General features: G+C 45.0%; 1 protein-coding gene across 1 annotated transcript in view; it reads left to right on the top strand.

The window, feature by feature from the left end:
• The window catches only part of EFNB1 (ephrin B1), a 127844-nt gene that overhangs the window by 58569 nt on the left and 48929 nt on the right, over positions 1-20346 (top strand). Inside the window, exon 2 of the mRNA XM_073360981.1 lies at positions 19937-20214. Within this exon, the coding sequence (XP_073217082.1) occupies positions 19937-20214 (278 nt within the window). The remainder of the gene's footprint in view (positions 1-19936; positions 20215-20346) is intronic.

The raw sequence follows: 20346 nt of genomic DNA on the forward strand, positions 1-20346 counted from the left end.
CCGCATTATAGGTGAAACCACGTTATATTGAACTTGCTTTGGCCTCGAGCATTTCTGTTATTAGTCACTTCCCACCCCCTGACTGATCCCTCAGAATCCCCAACCCATCCAACCCCTCCCTGCTCCTTGTCCCCTGACTACCCCCTCCAGAGACGCACCTACCCCTAACCACCCCTCCCAAGACCCCAGCCCCTATCTAAGCCTCCTTCCTCCTTGTCCCCTGACTACCCCCTCCAGAGACACCCCCGCCCCTAACCACCCATCCGAAGACCCCACTCCCTATCTAAGCCCCCTACCTCCTTGTCCCCTGACCGCCCCCTCCAGAGGACCCCCCCATCCCTAATCACCCCCAGGACCCCACCCCCACTGCTTCTTGTCCCCTGACTGCCCCAACCCCTATCCACGCCCTATCCAACGACCCCATCCCCTGACTGTCCCTCCCCCAGAACCTCCGAACCATTGAACCCCCCTGTCCCCTGACCGCCCCTCCCTCCCCCCGAGACCCTCTGCCCCTTATCCAACCCCTCGGCCCCAGCCCAGCATCCTTAACACGCCGCTCAGAGCAGCAGCATGTCGGAGCCAGACATGCTGGCGCGCTGATCCACCAGAGAGCGCAGGCCCACCCTCCCGCCCCAAGAGCGCTGCTTTACCACGTTCTATCCAAATTTGTGTTATATCGGGTCACATTATATCAGGGTAGAGGTGTATTGGAACTCATTTACAAAAACTTTTCTTAAACATTACATGAATATATTGTCTCATACTATAGAGTTACAATTTATAATCCCTATTCCATGATGAGACATCTTTGAGCTATAATGTATCTTAATTAAACCTATCTTTAGGTAGGATTTTGTCCTCAAAAATCATTTAATGAAATAAATCAGATTTAAATAAAAAAAATCTGATTTTTTTTTAAATCACTGATTTTTGTCCACCCTGATTGGTATTCTATTGTTTAACAGTGTGATTAATCATGATTAATTTTTTAAATTGCAGTTAATTTTTTTGGGTTAGTCTCGTGAGCTAACTGCGATTAATCAACAGTCCTAATTGTAATGTATGATGAGTCTGCATTACACCAACACCTCATTGTGGTAGGAGGGGGTGGTCGTCTTTGTTGGGGAATCTTGTTGGCTGAGACAAAAGTGAAAGATGTAGGAAAGAACTTCCTTTTGAAAGACTGTACCAGGGATGATCCTAATGCATTATCACGAGTGAATCTGGATACAGTATACTATTGTGCCACCCAGAACTGCCTGTGGGGTTTTGAGGGTGCAGGGGTGGGACAGCTAGCAGCTCCTGGTTTTTCCTTCTCACACTCTCAAGTATGGTTTTGCAGCCGTAATTTGGTGTTCCATTGTGGAAATCTGGGAGTGAGTATAATCTTTTAAAGATAAATTTCTGATCTCATTTCTTTTGCTGATTAGGTGCAGCTAGGGTAATGGAGAAATCCCACTTGGTTTCCCCCTTCTTTAGTGTGAATGCCTTGGTCTCAGACCTACAATATCATCTTCCCTTGTCACTTCCCAAAATTGACTTACCTATTTATAGGTAAGAAGTCAGTGCATCATGTAGGTGTTGAAATACAGTAAAATGAGGGAGAACCTTAAAACTAAAGTGGGTGTTGGTTTCCCTTTCCAAGGACTTGCTTGCTTGTACTTGGAATTTTTTAGTCATGCTCTTAGGTTTTGTTATTGTGGGTACCTTTTGGCAAAGAAATGAGTTCTTCATTGGGCACTGAAGCTGGTCAGTCTAGAACGCATGATGCTGATCTCCCCTGGTAAAGTGTTCGAGTTTAGGGCCTAGCACTAGAATGGACTTTTTCTCATTCCTAGTTCTTTATCTATCAGGTACATGAAAAATTAAGTGGTCTCGGAAGGCTATAATTGAGGTGGCAGGCACAGAGGTACCTTGTTCTTGACTCCAAAGATTAGGCCCAGACCTTGAAGCCAGAAGGGATTTGGGAATGGAAGGTGTGCAACTTGTAAGTGGTCTCTACAGCTTGTTCAGCCTTGTTGGCTAAATGAGGCAGCCTTCTGTTGGATAAACTGGAGTGGCTGCTTGGCTTTTGAATGATTATGCTAATAAAGGGCGTTGTCCTGTCTTGAGGTGCCCATTGTTACTATGTCCTATAGTGAGAGAATGAGCATAGTCTCCAAACACTGAAGAGAGGGGAACACTGTTCTGCCTTCCTGCAGGTAGGAGTCTCATAGGTCTCATTGCTCCATTTATCTGTACTGGGGGCAAACACTGAACAAGGCCCCATCTAGCATGACCATCTGTATGTGCAGTAGATTACAGAGCAGTGATGGAATTGTAGTGCCCATGTTCATGTGAGTGGTTGGTGACAGGAAGCCCTTGCTGCATGCCGAGAGACAGAGCTCTGTCTGAGTAGGGAACTTAAACTCCTGCTCTAACCTGATAGGGGGGTCGGGAAGGAAGTTCAAGTACCATATTTAGGTAGGAATAATCTGGCTGTATTGGAGGCTACTGAACGCATTTACTAGACCACCAGGAAGGTAGTGGGTGGCTGCTACTGGTTAGAAAGCTGAATGTATGAGTTGATGTCCAATGCCCAGGAGCACAGCTAGCAAACTCCCTCCATTATCTATCAAAGACTACCTTGCTTTTAATCAGCTTAGCACTTCCCAGGTTTAAGGTTAAAACCTCTTTCCAGGCAATGATGGTTTTCAGGAGTTGGGGTTCACATGGGGTTTTGCGTAAGTTTTAGCTTAAATTTGATTATAAACTTGAGAATCAGTCACTGGTACAAAAGTAATGACTTATGTATGTGTATATAATAAACATTACCTTTATTCCAGCTCTCTTCAGTTAGAAAATTTCAGCCCTGATTTGAGGGTACTCAGATTGTGGTTCCTGAAGACCTAAACTGCAGTCCTCAGGTCTGCTGTATCTGAGATTCAGAACTCTGGCGTGTGGATGCTAATGATTTCTTTTTTTTAACAGGCAAAGCTTTAGCATGCTGCTCTCCTCCAGTAGCCTTAGGATTTGTCCCTGCTGGTGAACTTAACAAACTAGTAACTTCTATTCCCCTACTGTGGAATATGCAAATAGAGTATTGCTGGTTGTTTTGATAATATCATATTTGATTATATGATTTACAAACTATATGATGGGCACAATGGAAATATCTTAGCAGAAATTAGATGTATCCTTCAGGCTCCAAATAGGGGCCATTCTCAATGTCAGAGTTTGTGGTGGGACCTAACATTATTTATGAAGTCCTCAAGAAAAGCAAAGATTTTTTTGCATGCTTTGCCAAAAAAAGAGAGAGACAGTTAGACTTCTGTTTCATAAACCCAGTGCTTTTTATGCAGTAGGACTTTTAAGAGGAGAAAGTGAGTCTTAATCCACAGTACGTCAACCAAAAAGGGGATGTCCTCAAATATTAGCAGCCAGCCTTGCCATGTGATACCAGAACTCTGATGCTGGAACAATAAGTACATTAAAAATCTCAGGAGGCAAACAAAACAGGGACTGTTTTCCTGCTTTGTCCCTTCAAAACCCTCATCCAGGTTTTCTTCAGAGAGGTTTAGGGATATGTCCGACCAAGGAAAAGTCCTAAAATTTGAGGCACTGGCATCTTTAATATCTGAATAGCAAAAGTTTGATTGTGCTGGAAAGAATGTTTCCATAGTGAGAACATTTCCTATTTGGGAGCATGAAGGCCTTTTGCTGTGTCTTAGGAATCTTCCCGTTTACAGGCTGGTCTCCTTCTTTAATTCTTAATCAGTAAAGATGTCTGCAGAATACCATGTATGTGGCAGCACAGTTGGTTATTGTGAAGATGACTGTGCCACAGATGGGATTGTGATCTTAGAGGAAGGATAAACAACCGTAGTAACTGAACTCTTGAGAAACTGAGCCCATGTTCATCACAATATACTGCTGGTGCTAAAGAACAAAAGGGAGCAATAGACCCTTTGGAATATAGAGGAATTGTCTGCAAAGGGAACCCTTTCTAGGGAGGTGGTGGTAACTCCAACTGTAGTTTACACCCACAGACTGGGTTTGAACTTCCATCTGTCTGTGTGTGTGCTCTTAGCATTTCTTGTACAGGCTGAGGGGAGCTCTCCCATAGCTCCATTGCATGGAGTATCAGTAGCTTATTTCCTTTTTAGCTGTGGGCTTCACGTCCTCTTTCCTGTCTCTCTTGGCACCAGGAGAGAGAGGGGGTGTTAATGGGGTTTAACTTTTTTGTTTTTTCCCCAACTGATTGGAATGTAAAAGCCATACCTAACACAATGGGAGAGTGTTGGAGCAATGGAGATACAAAATGGCAGCTGTTGAAGGAGGATGGGGCTGAGAGTTCAGGGGATTGGAGCTAACCGTGACCATGGACTTTATCTGTGGAGGTGGCTTCTCAATTCTCAACTGTTCTGTGTTAAGCACAGGAGAGAGGAAGGGGACTGCTTTGGGGGAGCTGAGGTTACCATGACAACCGTTTATGCCTCACTGATGCGTTGTGTAAATCCATTTAGAAACGAGAAGGGCCTTTTGTCTTTGGGAGGCTTGAATGGGCCTCATTAAACCTGAAATGTGAAAAAAATTCCCTTAAAGTGTGTCTGGGAGGGGGACGGGTCGAGTGGAAGGAGTGAAGAGGGCAGCCAACAAAAGCCCTCAAGTTGCTGCTTATCTCTCAGACTTTATTAATAGGGGCCTTTAACCCCTGGCAATTGATGTGGGCTTGCTTCCATTGGGGGTGCTAGGAGAGGAGGGGCCTTCTTAGAGCATCTCCCCATGGTGCAGCACCTGGTAGGATTTTACATAATTTAATTAAAGGGAGTTCTCCCTGCAGTGAGGAAAGGCCTGGTCACTTGGGCCTTATTAGATTATTCCACCACTCCAAACACTGGCAGCCTCTCCCATTAGGCTTTCTGATTGGGGAAGTTGTCAGGGGTACAAGAGAGCAGGCTGGTCTCTCTCAGGAATGTTGGTGCTGACAGACCATGAGCTGGACTGTCATCCTTTCAGTTTTTGGAATAACACAGCATAAGTGCTCTATGCCTCCACTAACAGGGGTTACTTCATTGTTTTAAGGCTTTTGCTGCCAATGGCTGTTACTCTAGCTCTAGATGCCCAGTTTATCCTCCCATGCTCTTCTCTATTTGCAAACATGTGGGAGGGATGTTATAAGTGGCTGGGGTGGGTGGGGCATTTTCATTCTTCCTCTGGAAGAGTTCAGGTTCGATATTAAGGAGTACTTTCAAACTCCATGAAGAACATGGGGCAGCAGAACAAGCACCTCAGGGAGGCTGTGGAATCTCCTCTCCTGGAAACATTCTAGGTGGAGAAATGGAGGCTAGCTCTCAGAGTGGTTTATGTATAATGAAATTGATCTTTCCTGATGAAGAGTGAGAGCCTGGATTCTTGCCCAAATAACTCTTCACATCTTATCACAAATCAATGGCTTCTCTGTCCAAGTTCTTCTCTCCAGGCTTGTGTGCCAGCTCGGTACTTTCACAGAGAGCATAAAAGGCGCAGCTACTCCTTGTGAACAGCTGGGTGTTTTCTACATGATGAAACATTGGACATTTATAGCACTCTTCACCTGAGCATCTCAGTGCCTTAGAAATGGGGATAAGAATTATCCTCATCTCTCAGAGGGAGAAATTGACACAGGGTGTGCTAAAATGATTTGCTGAAAGTCACATAGTGAGCCAGTGAGAGATGTGTGAGTAGAAGCTATATTTTTCTACCTGCTAACATGCTCTCAACTAGACCATACTGCCCCATATAACGAATTAGGGATGTGGTGCTCTCTAGCAGTACGAATCTCCCTCGAGAGCTTATTGCCTCACTGTCAGCAGCTATTCAAAGACTCTTTTTATCTCACATCTTTGTGTGCTGCATTCTTTGTCCGCTGCATGGTGCTTTTACAGAATCTTCCCTCCCTCGTTTCAGCATGTCTACCTCTTCTCTTGTAGCTGTGGAAAGCAGGTCCTGTCAATGGAGCCTAGGCCTGGCTGAGCTCCCTGGATCTCATGTCTCTCTAAATCACCCTGCATTGAGAAGTGCCTGGCACGTGACGTTTACATTCTGTGTTTATTGACATCTGCTGCTCAGATTAGCTGTTTATCAAGATGAACATAAAATCCAGGAGGCATAGCTTCTAAAATGGGCTCCAGGGTGGGATCTAGGGAATGGGGGAGGAGTGGAAGCTTTCCTTTGAGCCACCTTTTGTATGCAAATAAGGTGGTATTGTGGTGGTGGACTTGGAGCAAAGCGTGTAAAGAGATGACATATTTAAAGTGCTCTATACAGTATGGCATGAAATACGGTGTGTGGGGATTCTCCTCCCTTGGACATGAAAAGATTAGACAAGCTGAAGGCATCTGTTTGAGTCTGTATCCCTCCCCCTCCAGCCATCACACATTTTCCTTTTAGGGTTACATTCCCAAGGCCATGTGGTTATGCTAATAGGGCTGATTAATATTCATGAGCTTGCTACATGCACATGGTCACCTGCTGGGTAGCTGTAATTTGGGGTTTGTGAGGATGTTAACTTCTTTTGTGGGAGGGGATGGATGGAAGTTCCCAATTTTGGTATGGTAGTGACAAAATAACCAAGGAAACGAGGAAGCTGGCTAAAAAGAATTTAACAGTAAAAGTTAAGTAATCAAAATTTTGGAATTAGCATAGAGGCCTCAAAACCATACAGTAATGTAAGCATCTTGGAGGCAAAACTTTCCCCTAGACAAAAAAGGAAACAGGAGGGCAAAGCAAAGAAAAACAGCATGGCTAAATGACAATATAAAAGAATTAATTTAAGCCAAAAAGTCATCCTTCAGAAAGTAGAAATCCATCCTAAGTGACAGCAAAAGACAGGAATAAGGGCAGGCAAAACATAGGCTGGAGTAAAAGTAGTAAGAGGAAATTTGAAGACTAAGTAGTCATAGACACACATTCCTTGAGTACATCAGAAGTGGAAAGCCTGTGAGACCTTTTGGCTGATCAGGGAGTAAAGGGAGCAGTTGGAAGAGTGATGGTATAGAGACGCTATATCAGTCTTCATAAAAAAGGATGCTGGGGAGGCTGCCTATCCTGGACCAGCGCTTTGCAGATAATAAAGATGAGAGACAGTCAAACAGAGGTGTTTGTGTATATGTGTATAAAAATGTACTGGAACAAACTCATGGGTTAAACTGCAATAAGTCAGAAGGAGCAGATGGTATTCATCCAAGAATTTTGAAGGCATTTAAAGTAAAGTGGCTGAGCAGCTAACAAGATGTAATCTATCATTAAAATCAGAGGATTGGAGGATAGCCAATACTGTGCTTATTGTTAAAGGCATTTGGAATGATTCTGAGAATTACAGACCAGTTAGTCTTACTTCAGAACTGGGTAAACTATTTGATAAAATCAGTTACAATAGGGACAAGGCATCACAGCTTCTGTTAAGGAAAATTGTGCCCCTTCAGTCTATTCGAATTCTTTCAGGGAGTCAGCAAACTAATGGGTAAAGCAGAACTGCTGGACAGAATCTGTTTGGATTTTAAAAGCCAGTGATAGATTTCCTCCCAAAAACTTACTGGCGGAATTAACTAGTCATTGGGTGAGAAGTGATGTTCTGTAATGGATATAGAACTGGGTAAGAGATGAAAACAAGAAGTTATAGTCAGTGTTCAGAATGGAAGGAGGTTAACACTTAGGGTGCTCCACTGTTGTGTGGTGTTAAGTTAATGTTTGTGATCTGTGAGAGAGGGTGACCACTGAGGTGGTAAAATTCAGAGTTATCCCTAAACAGCTTAAGGCTGTCAAGACAGGTTTGTGAACACAAGTTTGCAAGGCCCTAGCAAAATGAGGTGATTGCACAATACTGCAGCAGATGAAATACATTGTAGACAAGTGCAATGTAATGCATGTTGGAAAGAACAGTTGCAGCCACTCTGGGGAAAAAAACCTAGATGGCATTGTGAATAGCTCAGAAAAAAATCTCCTCTGGGCCACTGAGGCCAAAGAGCAAACAAGATAGTATTTTTTAAGAGCGGCTCCTCTTAAATACTGTGTTCAGTTCTGATTACCTCGTACTGTATCTCAAAAAGGATAACATAGCAGAAATAGAAAAGGTCTATAGAAAGACAATGAAAGTAACTAGATGCTCTCAGGTTAGAGGGAAAAGTGCTGTTTAGAAAGCAGATAAATGAGAAAAGGGAACGTGACAGAAATATATGAACTAATAAATGGTATAGAGATGGTGAATCGGGTGCTGCTATTTACTATTTCTCATAATGAACAGCTCAGTCTAACAAATAAAAAGGCAGCAGAGGTAAAACTGATTAAGATTTTTTTTACATGATGCATAATTATCTTGTGGAACTCACTTCCACAGGATATCATTGAGTTGAAGAGTTTAAGATTCCACTCTGGTGTTTCTTGCATGTTTCTCTAAAACATCTGATACAGGACATTGACATCCAGGATACTGGACTAAGATGGACTATTAGTCTGATTCTGTATGAATTCCTGTGTCCTAGTTTATTGGCCCTTTTGAGGCATAAGGGATGGTGGGAGACTTATGATATGACACAAGCTGTTAGCTCCATTGAGGGGCCTTCAAAGTAAGGGTATCTTGTAGGCCTTACTGGGGAACCACCTTGTAAACTTGTCCTTGTGAGCAGAACTGATGCACCTTGTAATTCTTCAAGATAGGTGAGGCAGATGGGCAGGGCTTTCCATTTAGCTTGGTACTTCGGATTTTGGTTAATTTGTGACTTTCTCCGTAAAGAAGGAACTTGGGTGTCACAAACCAAACTGCAGGTTACTATGGGTGACAAAAGGACCCTCTGGCCCCATCATTCCCCTCTGGTTTGGTCTAAGTCTGTTTATGCTGGTGGGTTGGTTTTTTTGTTTGTTTTTTTTTGTTTTTTGCCAGGGCTGTCATTCCCAGTCTCTACTTGACTGTGCTACTGCCTAATCTGATGTACCACAATCTGCTGATACTAGCCCCTTGATTTTAGTAGGCCTGAATAAATATGCTTGCCAAGGTTGTGATGACTGCATTGTATAGAGCTGAGCAGCAGTTGTGGGCTCCAGGGGGAGCCCATGTCCTCTGGAAAAAGGAACGGTCTCACAATGTATGCAGATTCTGGAGGATTCCTCCCTCAGTAGGGAGGAAGTGAAGAACACTGAAGTTTCCTGTAGCCAGTGATTGTGAGCTTGGGGAAGCAGGGAGTGATTCTAGAGGTGGGGAATTTATGGTGGAGTAATAGCAAAGCCACAGTTGTTATGGTTGTATCTGTTAATTGTTTTTAACAGGAGAAAATAATAAAAATAATTGCTAAATGATTTATTCTAGGAAAAAAAAAAGCCTGCAAAATAGTGCAGGACGGCTTTTAATTTTCTATGAAGCTGGAGGTTGTAGTGGAGTAATGTATTTTACAAATATTTTGGATATAAGAACAGATGGTTTTTTAAATTGGGTCTCTAGCATTTCACTTTTTTCAGAACCCTTTTGCAAAAATAAATACACGTAGCGATCCTGCACTGAACTTCCAGTTTAGTATGTAGATATTTAGTAGTTACATTTCTTTTTTGGAATTTGAATGAGGGAAGACTATTTCATAACTGATTTGAGCTGTGCCAATTTGAAAGCACCACATTAATGATATGATGACACTGATTGCTAGGCATTGACCTGTGTCTGTACATTGCAGCAGATTTGTCAAATTCCAGTGGCTTCATTCTCTCTAATGTTGATTTCAGCATTGCCAATTTGAAAGCTTTGGTTAACTCATGACAACATTCTTTCCTTGGTAATATCCGATCTCTTACACATGACAGCAGATTCACCAAGTTGCAATGACTGTGTTCAATCTAACGTCAGCATTTCTTCAGAGTTGAACACCTGCTTCAGCTGCTGTTTTTTTTCCACTACATTGTTGTTCTTTATAAGACCTGTTTGCTTGTTCACTTTGGTTTATAGTCTCTACACTAAAAAGCTAGCAGATACAGTTATTAACAGCCTCACACTTCTCTCTGCCTACAGCGACATAAAACATATTCACTCTTACGACTATCCTCCTTCCACAACACATTAACACCCAAGACTTCCTAAACTACCTTGCAGCCTTAACTGCACATATATACAAGAACTAAAAGTAGATATCCTTTGGTGATATACTACTGGTTTGGGATTTCTTTGAAGAAATTAGAAGACCATATATCATCTTCTGTGCATGCCAGAGTTTGAACTGTGTGGCAGTTTATACAAGGAGACGTATATTTAAATGCTGATCTGTTTTCTTCAGAGAAGTGCAAATGTGGGAATACATATACTATCCGTGAATGTGCCCTGCATTTCAGACCTGTAAAAAAACAGGTTCCAGCCCCAAAGAGCTCAAGAACGATGTGTGTGTTAAAATTAAACACAGGTTAGCTGTTATGGTCACTCTGGGATCCCTCTGAGGGCTGATTCCCTGATCAGTTGGCATTTTTCTAAAGATGAGGTATCCTTTTTGTGCTACACAAGTGTTTAAAAACACTATTTAAAACATGCTGACTAGGTCATGTTAAAAAAGTGTAGTGTGTTCGTAGTCTAGACATGACCATACCAAATAAAAAGGGGTCTGGGTGTGGGGGAAGGACTCACTCACTCTGCAGATTCCTTAGTTAGCTCTGGGGTTAAGCAAACCTATTATCTTAGTTTGATTCTTAGCTCCTTTCTGCTTTGTTTAACCCTTGTTAAGTCAAGTTCCAGGCAACAGACAGAATAGTGCTGCTTGCACCGATCACTTCCAAGTCTTTTCTGAGAACTCATTCATGTTAGCTGGGCTTGATTCTTTTAGTGCTTAAGAACTCAGGTTATTGTGTGGCTGGCTCCTGGTCTGGATATATGCCAAGTGCCATGGCAGCCTCTAGCATTTCAAATGTAGGGACTCAAGGCTGGCCCAAGCAGGGGTTTGGAGACAGGGGGCCCCCGTGTTCACACATTCTGTTCTAGCTTGCTGTTCCTGTTTCAGCTTCCTGCAGTCTGTGCTTGAGCTATGGCTGCAGTAAGCCTTGTGGCTGAAGGAACAGATTATTTCTTCCAGAGGGAGACAACTGATCTGTTTGCAGCAAGGCTGGAAAATAGCTGACTGTATCCACCAACTAACTTTCCCTGTCCTGGGACAGAGGAAGCAGGGCTGTGCTTGGAGGCACCTGCTGGGTAGGGTCCAGGTTCTGAGCTCGTGTTAGGAGCTATGCTGTCTGAGATTTGCTCTGATGTAGTTGGATAGCTGATCCCACCAGTGAATTGGATGGACCCACATCTGCTCAGTCATGCTTGCTGCTATGGTCTGCTTGAGTTGGAGAGGTGGTGATCACTCTTGGGCATGTTTCTCACATGCTAAAGAGTGCCACCTCCATAATTTGCTCTGGCCCCTTGCGCAAGAGCATACTTACCCTTGACTCTCTCTCCCAAATGGCTGTGCCGGACAGTTTCCACCAGCCTCTCTCTGTGCACCAGGATTCCCTGTCTCCTCCTTTGGAGAACTAAGCAGGGATTATCTATCACACTTGGATTGGCATATGTCCCAAACCATTCCCTAGGATTTTCAGGTGAGGGCAATGGACAGTCTGCGGTCCATCTTAGTCTTCCACTTCATGAATTCACTGTGGTGGGTGACTGCTGTTTTAAATCCATGCTCAGATGCATCATGCTAGGACCAAGGGGCAAGCTACTATTTAAATCTGGCTACAAACTCCAGCAGCATGTTTCGGGGGAATATCCTTTCACCACCCAACCCTCTTCAGTCGAATTATATTAGTGGCGTTAGAATACTCACAGCACCGTCTATACTGGGCACTAGTGGAGCCAGAGGATTAACAGGCCATTTATGGTACTCATGCCATAAGGTCAGGTTCCACTTAAGCCTTTTGAATCTTTAAAACTCTGTATAGAGAGCCTGGATTAACCCTGCATTGGTGAGTGCACTTGTCAGAGGTATTGGTGTCTCCTGAGCCAGGCAGAAAGTATTGACTGGTCTCCTCCTGCCCATCTGCCATGCTGACTGGCCTATGCAGCCCTGTCTGGTTGCAATGGAAGCCTTTGATTTTGAGGCTCTATTTCTGGGGGGCCACTGAGGCCCCTCTCTCCCAGAGAGGGGACTGCTCTTTAATTTAGTTTCTCAGCTCGGGCATCTTTCTGACTCCCTGAGGCCTGCTGCCAACAGAGCTCTCCTTGTTTACCCAACTCTGAGGAATCAGTTTACAAGCCTCACAAATACCCTTTTCACCTTTCCCATCAGAAAACACCTCCCGAAACAATGAGGAAATTGGATGCTGCCACCTGATAGCTCCCAAGGAACCTGCAGAGCAAGGAATTCACTCAGCAAACAGACTTCTGTATGTGCCCTGCAAGAAGAACCACAGCGAAACCTGCCTTTGTACTCTGGCCATTGAGGGCCAGCTGGCTGGCATACTGAGGCTTTCAGTGGCCCAGCACGGGAGAGGCTTTGTGGGTCTCAGGGTGGAGGGCAGTAACAGGAGTTCTATCCAAAAATCAACTCCAGGGCCTTAGAGTAATCAGTCCTCCTGCTAACAATGCAAATAAATACCATGAATACTCCCATCCTGATGTGTTTTTGAAAACTTGTGCAGCTTGCTGTGCCAGTAAAGATTTTTTGAACTGAAATGACTTGCCCCATCTTTCCCACAACCAAGAAAAGGTCTTCAGTAGCTGTCTCAGTCTGTGCTATCTTCAGTTAATGACTAACTCCATTACCTGACTGCAAAATTAAAACTAGACATCCTCCCTACCTCCCTCTTGTGGTGTGGTGAGAAGGCTGGGCTGGGAGAGGAGCTTCAAGGGAATCCCGGATGTGAGAGTTGAGGGGTGGATCTTCAGTGTGGTGCTAAGGGCAACTGGGAAGGTTTTATTATCAATGATGTACCAGCCTTTGTGGCATAAACTGCAGTGGAATGGGGTCCCACACTGAGCAGCTATCTGATAGTGAACAATCTGGCCCATTGCCTAATACTCCAATCACAAAAAAACTGGTAGTTGGGGGCAGATGAGGGACTTATTTAACCATCTCTTGTGGTTGTGAGGCTCCAAGTTCATAAAGGACTTCATTTTTCAAATGAAAGGAGATCTAGCCATGCAAAGCATAAGTTTTGTGATTTGCATCAGTTGAGTGTTTTCCTCTTTTTGTAGTAACGGGAATTGTTCTAGCTGGTGCCCTCAAACTGTTAGTCCCTCAGGGCAGAGATTTTTGTGCAGCACCCTGTACTTTTACATTTCTCTATAAATGTTTGCTTCCTCTGAAGTATACTGGCCCCCTGAAAGCCAAGCAAAACAACTACGCTATTTTTGCACCATCTCTTCACAGTAGAGCTGGCCTAGAAGCCAGCATTTGCTTTAAGTCTGGTTTATGGAACCAAATCTGGTGGGACCTGTAGGGAGGCTGTTGGTAACTGCATGCCTTTAGAGTTGACAGTCACTCCCAGAACACACTTAACAGGAGACTGCTCTACACCAGTGTTTGCCCACCCCAGCCTGGTTCCTGCTGCATTTCTGCATCCCAAGTTGTAGTACCACAGACTGCCTCAAAGGGGGTAGTGTGATTTGGGAGGTTGTGGGGAAATTAAGGGGGGAAGTAAATTGTGAATGGAATGAGAGGATTTACGCTGGTCCTTTGCTGTGTGAAGGAGAGCCAAGAGAGGAGGAGCGGGGACTGTAGCTGAGGACATGCTTCAGTCTTCTCTGGATTCTGCTTTAATTTGCTTGATTGGTCAGAATATCCATCTGGTCATGGTACAAAGAGGCTCTCTGATCAGGGGGATCCTGCGTCAAGAAACCACCCCTTCTTGTAAAGGGATTGCATGTAGTGGGTAATCAGTGTCTGCCGTTCTCTTCACTACCTTGAAATTTGATGGGTGGCTAACAGATCCTGCCTAATACCACTCTGCGTCTGTCCTTCCCCATTTTTCTATAACTCCTTTTTGTTGCAGGGATGAATGAATATAGATCTTCTGCTAAAGCTAGGGTAATCACACTTAATCTCTGAGCCTGTTTCCCCATCTGCAAAATGGGGATATGTACCTTTAAGTGTCTTGAGATGAAAGATGCTGTATGTTAGTAAGAACTATAGTAAAGGCCTCACTTTCAATAGGAAATCTCCTTAGAAGGCCTCTCTTTAAAGAATTCTATAGTTTCCAATATAACTTTGTTAGGCCAGCCTCTTTTAGGCAACTGACTTTTGTTTTGCTAGTCCTGGTCCCTTGGATGGCTGCTGGCAACAGGTGTGTGTGTTTTTGTGTGTGCACTCTACCTCAAAACAAGAATAACTGAAATTGCCTGCTGGGCTGGCCTGTTCATTGGTTTCCATGGGCTGTTTAAGGAATGCAGCAGCTCAGCAGGTGCACTGAAGGATTAGCAGTGAAAGGGTTAAGACTACAAGTGTTCTTCAGTATCATTGGCTGGGGTTATTGGATTCCAGGCCATCTCTCACCGATTCACTGCCAGTTTTGTTTGTGAGGGGCCTACCAAGCTCCTGGGTCTCCTTGGTGCTGCAGTTGCATGTGGCAGTGCCTGGCTTTTGCCCTTCGGTTAGTTTGGGGGATCCAAAGGTAGTAATTCAAAGCAGGGAAAGCTGTCAGCTAATTTAAGACTTCTCTGTTAAGTCTAATGGAGAGTGCTTGCAAATTCTAAATACGGGAAGATAGAGTTAAAAGCTGCCGTGTTTTGGGAAACTGGATTAAAAAATATTGGGTCTCTGTGCTGGGCCCACTCTCACTGAGAACCCTGTTTTCTGCTCTGACTTTGCTGACATACCAGACTGTTCTCCAATTGGCTGATAGCACTAATGTGCATCAGCATGGATAGGCAGCCAGAGGGTGCTCTTAGGCTTTCCGTGCTTGTTGTCTTCTCCCAGGTCCTTCCAATTCAAATGTCACAAAAGAGTGTAACCATGTGGAGAGGAGACGTTTGTAGATCACAATCCAGATCTTTGATTTTTCCATGGGGCCATAAGGTGGGCCCAGTCACATTGCCAGAGCTAGTCTGTACTGGTTGGTGTCATTTGAGCCATATCCTGGATGGGTAGGTAGATTAGCACTTCAAGCAACTGATCTGTACTCTCCTTGCTACCCTTCTACCCAATGCTTTGCCACTTTTACTGTTTTCTGAGGTGTCTGTCTTCCATGGTTTAATCTACTTTATCCTAGTACATACTACCTGCATCCCAAAGAGCTTTATTATGGAGGTGCATGTCATGGCTTCATAGTTAAGGTTGAATTGAGTTGTGCATTTTAACGAAATGAACTCAGTCTTTATGTATGAAAAATACAGCAGATCCTCCTGAGGTTACAGCACATGCTCTTAGGGCACAGAATGAATTTTCTGTTAATTTACGAGTAGATCTGGTCGTTAGTTTTAGATCAGATTAATTTATAAATGGGTCATTCAAGAGACTGGGCACCGGCTGTCAGATTCCGCCCCAAGTGAGCTTACTAGAATAATGCACTCTTCATATGCATCATGGTTAAATGTCACTACCATGTTATGTATAGGCCACATATGAAGAATTTCTTTAGGACTAATAGTACATTTTTTTCTGCTGTTCACAACTGAAAAACTTCAGCAGAACATGAAGAATAACTTTATTTCAGAGAATTCCATAAAGAACTGACCTCTTCCAAAAGGTCTACCATTTGTTATTCTCAACAGAATGGAGACTACAAGCTACCCTTAACAAATGTAGTTCCCACAGGTTGCCTGTTTTTCTCTGCCTTGTTATAGATTAGGAGCTGCAATCTTCCCTGAAAGCAACTTGGGGAACTGCTACTGGAACAATAAGAGTTGGTGGCCGTTTTGGAAAAGGGCATCTTAACTGATGGCAACCTGTGGTTTCAGTTTTTTTGAGAACAATGGAAGTTGGCAGCCATTTTGAAAGTATTCAGTTCTTCATGAATTTCTCTGAAGATTTTGTCCGTTTTTGCTTGAGAGAGAACGGTTATGAAAAAGTCAACAAATTCCCATTATTCCTACTTATTTAATTTTGAAAAAAATACCTTTTGTGCCAGATCTACTCGTCAAAGCTTTGGGGAAGTATGATGGGGGCGGGAAGGAGAAGAAAAGTGAATGCATGTGTATACAGGAATGGGCGGGACAGGACATGAGGCAAAACGGGTATACACACGGGCAGCTTGGTGGCAGTCTGATGCTGCAAAGCAGATGTAAACCCAGTTTCTGTGGCCACTACAATTTGGCTGATTTACATTACTTGAGTGAAATAAAGTAGCTAGAGCAGAAGTGGGCAAACTATGGCCTGTGGGCCAGATCCGGCCTGCTAGCTGTTTTAATTGGGCCCTCGAGCTCCCGCTGGGGCTTGCTCTGCTCTTGCGCTCCAGCTGAGGAGCAGGGTCGGGGCGCACTGCATGTGTCTCCCGGCAGCGACATGGCCCCCCTCCAGCTCCTATGCATAGGTGTAGCTAGGGGACGCTGCCCCCACCCCAAGCGCTGCCCCTGAATCTCCCATTGCCCGGGAACCGTGGCCAATGGGAGCTGCAGGGGTGGAGCCTGCGGACAGGGCCGTGTGCAGAACCTCCTGGCCGTGCCTCTGCGTAGGAGCCAGAGAAGGGACATGCTGCTTTTGGGAGCCGCTTGAGGTAGGCGCTGCCTGGAGTCTGCACCCCTGAGCCTCTCCCCATGCCCCAACCCCCTGATCCCCCTCCTGCCCTCCAAACCCCTCGATCCCAGCCTGGAGCACCCTCCTGCATCCCAAACCCCTCATTCCCAGCTGGAGACCTCACCCTACCCCGCCTCCCCCTGCACCCCAGCCCAGAGCTCTCTCCCACACCCTGAACTCTTCATTTCTGGTCCCACCCTGGAGCCTGCACCCCCAACCGGAGCCCTTACTCCCTCCTGCACCCCAACTCCAATTTTGTGAGTATTCATGGCCCGCCATACAATTTCTATTCCCAGATGTGGCCCTCTAGCACCCCTGAGCTAGAGCAAAGTGGTGGATCTGGATCTAGCTCTGAAAGCTGAAAATCTTAAGTGTTCAGGTATATACTGTGTAATGTCTTGATAACTCCGTTTAATCTTCTTTGAGACCACACCCTGTTACACCTTAATCATAATTATACAGTTATTGCATGGTGTCATTTGGGTATATAGGGTATTGTTGAGGGGCTTTGTATCATTGCAAAGACCCCTCTGGATAAAGTTATGCTGGGATCCCACTGAGGTGGGAAATGTGTAGCATTCTTCCTCCTTTGCCCCAAAACCTCAAGACATCTGCTTTGCTTTGTCTGTAGCTTCCTATTTGGAATCTTTTGGTTAGGAAGGAGCCAGCAGAGGCTGAAGCCGGGAATTTGGAGTTATCTCACCAGAAAATGTGTGAGTCAGACGAGCTTTGGAGAGGTGGAGGTTAGATCCTGCTTCCTGTTAGGGTGGAAACCTGTGTGTGTACAAGTGTTTACTTGTTGGACCAGATGTGCACACCTGTGGCTTGTCACAGGGTGGATAAAGAGGGGGCAGTTCTGTACAAGATGTAAGCATGTTCAGGGGATTGCATCAAAGCTCAGATGATGGGTGGGGAAGCCTTTATCACTTGCAGTACCTTGGAAAAAGCATTCTGGCTAGCGGACAAGTGGCATAGCTGTGAGGTGACCCCTTTGAGGGCCAGATCTAGTTTACATGCCAGCAGCTCTGTTGAGTTGGAACACAGCTGCATCATTCACTTCATGCCTTGTGAGGCACTGGAAACTCTAGTGCAATAGTCATTTTCCCACCTTCTTTTCTTCTCTGTATTTGCAGTTTACAGTGACAGAGCTCAGTCACTTAGGGGTTAAGTTTCATGACCTTTTAAGGTTACTGTGTATCTTTTGGTCTAGGAGTCATGGCTTTTATTAAATTTCATTACTTCCCCACAGCTTACATGGTAAAAGTGCATCAGCTAAACTGATATGTGCTATTGGTATTGGAATCGGACAGGTGAGATAACTTGCTCAGTCAGAGTTCCAGAGGGTGACTGACTTCCCATGTGCCTGATGGGTGCCCTGTAGTTAAGCATTGAGAGCTTGTTAGCTACTGAGTGTTAAGTTCCAGCTGCTGCTGAGCTCTGGCTGCTGGGAAGAGTTTGAGCAGATATGCTACACCAGATAGCATGCAAATACTATATCTGAATCAAATTCTAGAACAGGGAGTGGCTCTTATCAAAAGTAAATGTTCCTGCTGCCCCATAGCCTCACCCTGTCTTGTTGGGCTAGTTGAGGTCTGGGGGGAGGGCAATGGCAATTAGAATCAGGGCTACTCCAATCTCTGAAGCAATTGATGCAGGTGAGATCAGTTTTGGCTGTCTTTTGCCTTAACTGCAGCTGGAATGTAACTTGGAATCTTTGCCAAAAGTATGTGGGCTCAGACTCCACCTTTCCTGCCGGCCTCCTCTGAGCTTGGGCTGTCAATCCTCTCTGTGGAGCTCATGTGATGGGAATTTTGAAGCCCAGGCTGCTGGCTCTGGCTTCAGCCCTTTGGCTTCTTGCTAAGACTTGTATGAGAGCCACAGAGCAGGTTGATCTTGTATGTCTGATCTTGTTTCTTTGATGCCTATAGTTTTGAGTTGTGCAAATCTCTTTGGTATGGAGGAGGGGACAATAAAATCTGCTGGGCATATCCTCAGAGTGATGTCTTCTGGTTAGCAATTTGTTGGGGGAAGGGATTTGATTACATCTGGGAGGGGCGAGAGAAATGAATGGAGGTGTAGCCCATCTGGGAGCTCTATCCAATTCTCAAAGCACCCATATTGCATCAAGGGAGCCATGGCTGCACAGCAGAGAGAATTTTTGGTTATCTTCCATCAAGAAGAGATTATGCTGTTTATGCTAGGTAGATGTTTTGCCCTTCCCCTCTCTGCTGCCCCAGTTCTCTAATTGCTGTTGTTTAAAATTCAGCTGAGTAATTGCCCTGTAATAATGGAGCCTAAGTGTTAGCCACATTGCCTTCCTTCCTTTTGCTTAGTAATGGCCTGCCTTCCAGCCCTGAATAGATTTTTTTTTTTTTTTTTTACCCCTCCTTGCCATTTTCTGTCCAGTCCTCCCTTGGGCATATTGCCAAGTTTAGGACTTCGAGGCAACTGCTGTGTTGGCAGGAGGCACCCTGCTGAAATAGAGCTCTTCTTCCCTTTCCTATTCAGCAATTCCGTTGGTGGTGAGGGTGTGGGAGGGATCTCTCCACACTCACCAGTTCTCATGCTCCCAGTTAATCCTCCTTTTCTAAATGAAACCCAGTGGCAGAACCTCACCTTCCCAGTCATGGAAATCTGGACAAGGTACTCTTCCCTTCACTTCCCTCTGTGTTCCGTTCCTGGGTGCAAGGAGAACTGTCTTCACGGTACTCTAGTCCATGAAGAGAGTAAGTGGTCCCAGCAGCAACAACGTAGTTCTCTCATAGGCTAACCATATTGTGGCACTTCCAGATTGGGGCGTGGTGAGAGATTGAGACTTCTCCCTGGCAGCTGTGTGAGACTTAACTGTTCAGGAAGGTTAGAGTGAGGAGAATGAGGGACTGTCGCCTGAGTCTCCATTTAAAAATGGACTGAACCGAGCCCTGGGTAATGTACTGTAGGCAGCAAACTGGCTGTGACCCTGGCATAGGGGATAAGTGTCTGAACGTGGGGCTGAAAGGGAACCTTCAGACAATGGCACTTTCCATCCTCACTGCTGGCATTTGTCATGAGAAGGAAAACTTGTTTCAACATAAAAAATGTTTTGTGGCATGGAAATGGTGGGAGTTCCACCTGGGGAAAGTACTAGGTTTCCCTCCAGGAGGGAGGGGGACACAGTTCTGGTCAGGATGAAATTTGTGAATATTGCCCCAGCCAAGCAGAAACTTGTCGCTGCCCTGGTGCACAATGTGGAGCTTCCCCGCTCATCTGCATCCAAATAGGGCACATGAATCTAATCTCTTACTCTCTCTCCTCTCTAGATTCATGGCGGGTAAAGGGCTGGTCATCTACCCAGAGATCGGGGACAAGCTGGACATTATCTGTCCCAAGGCGGAGCTTTCCAGACCTTATGAATACTACAAGTTGTACCTGGTGAAGCGGGAGCAGGCAGAGTCCTGCAGCACTGTCATGGATCCCAATGTGCTGGTGACTTGCAACCGGCCGGAGAAGGAGATCCGCTTCACCATCAAGTTCCAAGAATTCAGCCCCAACTACATGGGCCTGGAGTTCCAGAGGCAGCAGGACTACTTCATCACATGTGAGTCGTCCTCTTCCTCATTGCCCCAGTTTACAGCTGTCTTTCCATGTACTTTCAAAGCCTTTCATTGGCCTGATGGTTGTTCCCCCATTAAACTCCCTTTTAGTAGCTTTCTGGGCCAATGCTAGGGCA

Source organism: Lepidochelys kempii, chromosome 9 (genome assembly GCF_965140265.1).
Source record: "Lepidochelys kempii isolate rLepKem1 chromosome 9, rLepKem1.hap2, whole genome shotgun sequence".
NCBI classification, from domain to species: domain Eukaryota; kingdom Metazoa; phylum Chordata; order Testudines; family Cheloniidae; genus Lepidochelys; species Lepidochelys kempii.